Source organism: Habropoda laboriosa, unplaced genomic scaffold, assembly GCF_001263275.1.
Source record: "Habropoda laboriosa isolate 0110345459 unplaced genomic scaffold, ASM126327v1 scaffold102, whole genome shotgun sequence".
Lineage (NCBI taxonomy): Eukaryota > Metazoa > Arthropoda > Insecta > Hymenoptera > Apidae > Habropoda > Habropoda laboriosa.
This window is the reverse complement of record NW_017100262.1, coordinates 1,067,105-1,073,774: the sequence shown is the minus strand read 5'-3', so window position 1 is coordinate 1,073,774 and position 6,670 is coordinate 1,067,105. Positions and strand designations below refer to the sequence as shown.

Here is a 6,670-nt window from a genome sequence, read left to right as displayed (position 1 = left end):
TATAACTATCATAACTTTTAATATTATATAAATTTTTTAACACAAGAATCATGTGTTCATGGATTTATAAATATATATTCCGACAAGTTAATGTATAAAGTACGAAAAATCTATGAATCAGGTTATGTTTGTACCTGTTTAAGGTGTCAACAAAAAGTAAAGCAGGTCAAAATGGATATTAACATAGCATTAGATGAACCTTTGACCAACAATAGTTGTGTGAAACTCGTAATTGAATTTCTAAAATATATTTTATATCAAAAACAACAAATACCATTTGCATGCGATTCATTAGCTCAACTACAAATGAAACCAACTGATAGAAATTTATCTTCTATAAAAACAGTGTTAAACTCTTTAAAAAACACGACAGAACAACTAAATTCGCAATTTGAGCTCGAAGGCTGCAAAATTAAAGAAATTGCTATACTTATTGGTGCCACAATAATAACACCAAAGTTGCATATTAGAGTTGAATTTCCATCTAATATTCTTAGTAGCCAAGAACATTTTGAATGCAAACATACTTCTAGAAAACCTCTCTTAAGCTTAATGAGGTAGGTAAAAAGATTTTCTTATATTTTATTTTATTATGTTTCAAAAAATATAACAAAATTTTTAGGTCAATGTTAGAGTGTTCAGAATTCCAAGATGCATTGAATTCACCATTGAATCCCACAAACACCTTTGTATTGATACAAAAAAGTGATAGTAATTCTATGTCAGAATTTTTTTTACCTAAGCCACAATATATACCTTCAAAGCACACTACAAATTATTTTGTATTAAAATTAAAATATAAGGATGAAATAAAAATAGATTGTAATTGTGCAGATATAGTGAAAATTTACAATGAAGAATCTGAAACATATACTAATGGTGAGGACATTGGATTCTTAAATAATTCAAGTGTAAATATTCCACATGCTCCTTATCAATGGTATCAATCTAAGGAAGTGATTAAAGGATTCAAATTTTTAAGATGACCATAAATTTATGAATAATATTATAGAAAATTGAAATAGCACATCTTTTATTAGTATAAAGTATATTATATTTTAATCATGATATAGAAGCTAGCTCCAAGTATTATATACATTATTTCTTGAAATCTTTTATGACAAACTGTTAATTATACAGAATATATTGATATATACATTGAAGTTTTATTGATTATGAATAAAATTGTTATATAACCAGTAAGTAGCTATATATTTTTACTTCTTTGTTTTTATATAATACAAATTTACATAAAAGTATATGTAATGCTTATACAAGAAATAAAAACTTTTTAAATAACAATATCACATTGAAACTATTCTGTTTTTACTTCATAGATTTTCACATTTAAAATCCTAAAATCATTGATCATTATTACTCTCCAAACTAGCAGTACTGATCCTCCTACCCAACTGAATACCATTATTGTTGAGAGAACCTTAAAAATAATTATGACATGAGCATTTTTCTTTTTTTTTTTTAATGTAGAGCAGTTAAAGTATGAAAATTTGTAAAATATAACCTGAAGATATGACAGTATCTTACACATATCACTTGCAACAAAGTTATGTATTTTCATATATGTTTTTATAATTTCACATTCACTGTAAATAAAGTATTATCAGAATAATATTTATAAACTATAGTTCAAATTTAATACCTTACATCCACTATTATTTGGTAAGTACTATACATTTCAAAAGCAACATCTTTTATGTTCCCACCAAACTCTTTATATCCTTGGATTAAATTATAATTTGCAGATACAGACATAATTGCAAAAATGAAGTTGAAACACATTGCAGGAAATACAATTCTCCATGGACCTTCATATCTACATATAAATATGATATTCATTCTTTTATTAACATTTGATTAATATGTATAATTACAAAATACTTGACTTGCATTGGTACATCATGTCCACCTTTTCCACACATGAAAAACAAAGTAAACCACACAACTCCAAATATACAAGATAAAAAACATGTGGTTAAATACATGTAACATGTATTTGTGTACTTGTAATGAACAATAATATATTTCAACCAGTTTAAGTTATGCATATATTGGTCATTAGTATAAATTGGTCCTAATTCCTCTTCTGACATTAAAACTGATGTTGCCCAAAGTGGGCATTTATTTGCAAAAATGCCTTCCTTTGAATTGTATAATAGAATAATTGAATTTACGTTTGGAATGTGATAAATAGTGAATAAAATAATTATTAATTATACCCAGAAGATGTAGAATAAAACACTGCTAGCGTATCCGCTAACCGCACCCAATAAATATAGAAACATCTGAACGTATTTCCACAATGAAGAAATTTCAGCTATATCGCGTTCGATAAGTTCCTGATATTCTTCCAAAAGTGACATTGAGAATACAAATGAAATTAACGAGCATACAAATTATAACTTGCAAATATTCTTTTTGAACATTATACCGGTGGTGAAAATGATTACGCGCCAAGCTTCATTCGTATAGAAAAACGTGAATCTGATTGGTCTATCGGGAGCAAACAAAATTCAAACGACGAGATGAGCAAATTTCAGGAATTGAAAGATCACTATTAAATTACGGTGTAAATTGTCATGATTTAAGAATGATTAAAATTGAATAAGAATACACTTCGTTGTTGCAACCCGAACGGTATAAATCGATCGAAGCGTTCAATGTCAATTGAAAACGACTTCGAAGTTAGATTTTCTAAATATTGTATATAGTAAATTCGATGAAACTTCGTAGTTTGAAGGAAGTGTTGCAGACTGATCGTGGGAGTTGGACCAAGAAACGGAGGAACGCGCGGACCGCGAACCGCCACAGTGTTGTCGACGAGAAGGATACACGAAGGCGAGAAATTCTTGTTTTTTTTTTTACATCCGAACATCGAAAATCACGAGGAAAACGATGGTGGATGCACGTTCTAAAGGGTCATCGAACGAATAAACTCAATTGCCGTGGACACGTAAACCATTCGTGGGTGAAGTGAAACACATGTGTCGGCCAAACCGTGTTTTCTACTATAGAGTGCCCGTCCCGTGTTTGATCCGTGAAAATCTTCCGTTTAGAAAGCTAACTTGTACGCTAGTCACAGTAATTTGCGGAAAATCAACGTGCTTGGTTTTGAATACGTCTATTAACGTGATGAGCCGCTTTTTCGAAATGAAATAGAACTCATTGCAAAAGGCGGCAGTGCGTGGGTGGGTGGGTGTCTAGCGATTGCCACTCATGTATATAAAATTCCTTTTGGAATTTTGTACAAAATGTTACTATCGGACCAATGATAGTGTGCTTTTTTATTCACTGTTATTCCGTTCAATTGATACATATTAATTGACACATTATTCAGACAAATCTATTTGGGCATAAGAAAAAAAATATCAGTTAAATTTCAAAGCAACGCTGCTCTCACTGTCAATTTTTGACTAATGTCAATTTGACAGCTTTAAACAAATAAGATCAATGTGATTATGTCTCTCTGTTGTTATCAACTTTCTTGGTTCTAAAAAAAGCCTGCATATTGACACTACATATTGATACTATTGACACTGTTGTTGAAAATCTTCTTTTGTATAACCAATTTATCTTTTGGTTGTGTCTGATACTTTAAGTTTTGTCAAGTTTTTTTTGTAAAAGATGTTTTCCTTAAACTGTGAAATAAATATACTTTAGCAAGTTTGAATCAGTTATTGTTCACAGCTTTAAGAGAAGGACCTTTTTAAGGTCCTGCCTCTTTCATTAAACTGATATTAAGAGGCTAAAGTATGAAAGGTCAAGCGGAGAAAAATGGATATCGGTAAAGTATCAGCATGCGTGAGAAGCCAGCAGAATGTCATGCTCACGCAGGTCACGTGAGGGGCACAACAGAAATGTGCTCACGTGATCCTCCTACATTGCACTCAACCCTTACCAAGGCAAATGGTAAAAATTCAAACCCCCAATCAACTCATCATTCAGAAACATGTATCGATAACACTTTACTTCCAACTCCTGGTGGACGGTTAAAATTTTTTAAAGACGGAAAGTTTATTTTGGAACTATCCCACCGTAGGGATGGAGAAAGAACTACATGGTTTCCAGTCCCAAAGAAAACATTTTGGCCACCAGCCAGCACAACTCCAAATAGGCAAGAGAGTTCTACCTCTCTTAGTGGTAAGTTCAATGATAATATTTTGCAAAATTAAATAAATCTAACTTTTTATATTTACATTTCCAGTTTCCGACGATAATTCATCGGTTCAGTCAAGTCCCTGGCAAAGAGATCATTGTTGGAAACAAGCAAATCCAAGGCGTAGGATATCTACAGAGTTTAATTTTTATTACTATAGAAATCCAAGAAATCGTCTGTGCGCGAATCCTCGTTTAATCGCAAGAAAGCGTAGACGTCCATTAGATCCTACTTCTCTGCTACTTGTTCCAGAATCAATAACAAATTATACTAAGCCAATACGTAAAGCAAATGGTACATCAACAGGGAAGGTTCTAAACCTTATTATCGACAAATTAGCACGTCTTTTAGATCCTAATGTCGTTTCACCCCGTAAACGTATTTTGCGTGTTTTTAGAAGATCAAGCGTCCAAGAGACGCGCAACTCCACAGCCTGTTTGTACAACAACGGCTCCTACTCCATCGCCAAAACAATTATCTTCATACAGCATAACTAGTATCTTGGGAGAAGATAAACCGAGCCATGAACAAGGCTTCTTAAGGAATTTATTAAAACCAGATGACAGACAAACTGTGAAATACTCATCAAGTAACTCGTATCCAAGAGTACGAATGGATCCATACATTGGTACAGCTAACACACCTCTTCAGCACCCACTTTATGGTGTACCAATGTTACCTCCTGCGCCATATAGAGCTCCCTTATGGATGCATTATCCATCACCCGTCCATTATCCACCTCCTATGCCATTATATGCACCACCACCACCTCATCCTCCATCTCCTCCAGTTCATCATTACAAAGACTACAGGGAACAAACTCTCACACCTCCTTCAGGTAAATTTTTAAAAATTTATAATTTTTATATTATTTAATGTAAGAAATAAAATCAATTCAATTTATTTTCTTTCAGATATGCCTCTAAATCTGTCGAAGCATGCGGGTTGAATCTCAGGATCCTAAAAGTTGGTGCCTTATCAATGGACAAAACTGCGCAAACACTGCCCGTGCAACGACAATGCGATATATTAGTATTTTTTTATTCGTAAACAGTAGTATCATAGTAAGTAGAAATATGCAACCAGAAGGACAAAGTCTGGGTGCTATTCTTGTACATACAAATGCATAAACTATCGAAGTTGGCATAGGTATTTTATATTAATATTAAATTAAATCATGAGTAGTATTATGCAATTTAATTGTAATTAATATTATGTATGTATTACATAATCTTTTATCATATATATGCTCATCGATTTTTTTACTTTGGTTAATTACTGAAAGAGTACTTGGCCACAACTTTTTCGCTATACGAAACGCATAAATGTGTTCACATTTTACGATTATTAAATTTGATTTTCGTTCATTAATAATGCTTGCTACTCGTGATTCGAATACCACTGTAAAAAAGAGAGCATGCTCATCTTGCGCATCTCACTTATGCATTATCTTGTTATTCTTATTAATGTTACTGTCATTATTATCATTAATAAATGATACGACTATCCACTTTAAAAGATTCATAAGAAAGACATAGAATTATGTACAGAACAGATTATTACCTATATTTAGTATAAATATTCCTACGAACAGTAATATGATAATAAATCTAGGTTAATAGCATCCACAACAGTATACATTTATTTATATAATATTAATGAACAAGAAACAAAAATTGCTTGGTAAAGACCGTGTGGTGTGCCTTAAAAGATTACCTAAATTGCAACAAACTAAATTATAAACATTTTCATGAATATGTATTATTATTACTACTATTACTACTGTGTATATATGAATATAATTTTGCGTTACGTATTTGCATCAAATCGACATATTCGTCACTATTTATTGTTAGTCAGACGCATTACCAAACGTTTTACGCGAAAGGCAAGCTCACACAGGCTCTACAAACTAGTGAGTAATTTTAATTATTCATTTACATACATTTTTTATTAATTGAAACAGATGAAATATGTGACTGCGCGTAAGCAATTGTATAGAAAGACTAATTTCGTAAATATATAAATATTTCACATACTATACGAGAGCTTTTTATTTATCGTCACGTTACATGTTTTTCTATGTTTATTCGGTTCTACATAAGATATTTTCTGTTGTAAATATATTTAAATTCAAAGTAAACTTATATTTATTCAATAAAAGTAATTATCCTCCCTATACATAGCCCTTATCGTGAAAGAAATAACAAATCTTGACACTGAATATGAGAATATTACATACAAAATGCAAGAAAGAATTTAAAATTCGCGGGTATGTCGGAGAGTGCGCCAAAAATTGGCATTGCATCGTTCAGCTACCCCCACTCCTCAGTGAGGTAACGCAGACGCTCTCGAGACCGCGCAATCGTCGGGTCTTGGTAGTATCCGACCCGTGGCCTTGTTTTGTGGTATTCGTTGACCGGGTTGTATCGCTCCGATCGCGTGTTTTCTATCGAAAATTCGCCGAACTAGATTCCCTTAGTGTAGTAGAACGAA

The 6,670-nt window shown here is 32.2% G+C and overlaps 2 protein-coding genes across 2 annotated transcripts; both read left to right on the top strand.

The window, feature by feature from the left end:
- Window positions 1-162: 162 nt before the first annotated feature.
- LOC108572987 (MAD2L1-binding protein) lies at window positions 163-986 on the top strand. The gene is made up of 2 exons (XM_017935335.1): window positions 163-557; window positions 623-986. The coding sequence occupies exons 1-2, from the start codon at window positions 172-174 to the stop codon at window positions 984-986; spliced, it is 750 nt and encodes a 249-aa protein (XP_017790824.1). The 5' UTR covers window positions 163-171.
- A 2,664-nt stretch (window positions 987-3,650) lies between these two features.
- On the top strand, window positions 3,651-5,183 carry LOC108572937. The gene is given in 4 exon segments (XM_017935281.1): window positions 3,651-4,158; window positions 4,223-4,562; window positions 4,564-5,012; window positions 5,089-5,183. Coding segments are annotated over 4 exon segments (1,167 nt in total). The 5' UTR covers window positions 3,651-3,815; the 3' UTR covers window positions 5,124-5,183.
- Window positions 5,184-6,670: the final 1,487 nt, after the last annotated feature.

Coding starts and splice junctions, on each gene's coding strand:
- LOC108572987 (XM_017935335.1), top strand. CDS start 172: ATGGATATTAACATAGCATTAGATGAACCTTTGACCAACAATAGTTGT. Junction 558..622: donor CCTCTCTTAAGCTTAATGAG/GTAGGTAAAAAG, acceptor CAAAATTTTTAG/GTCAATGTTAGAGTGTTCAG.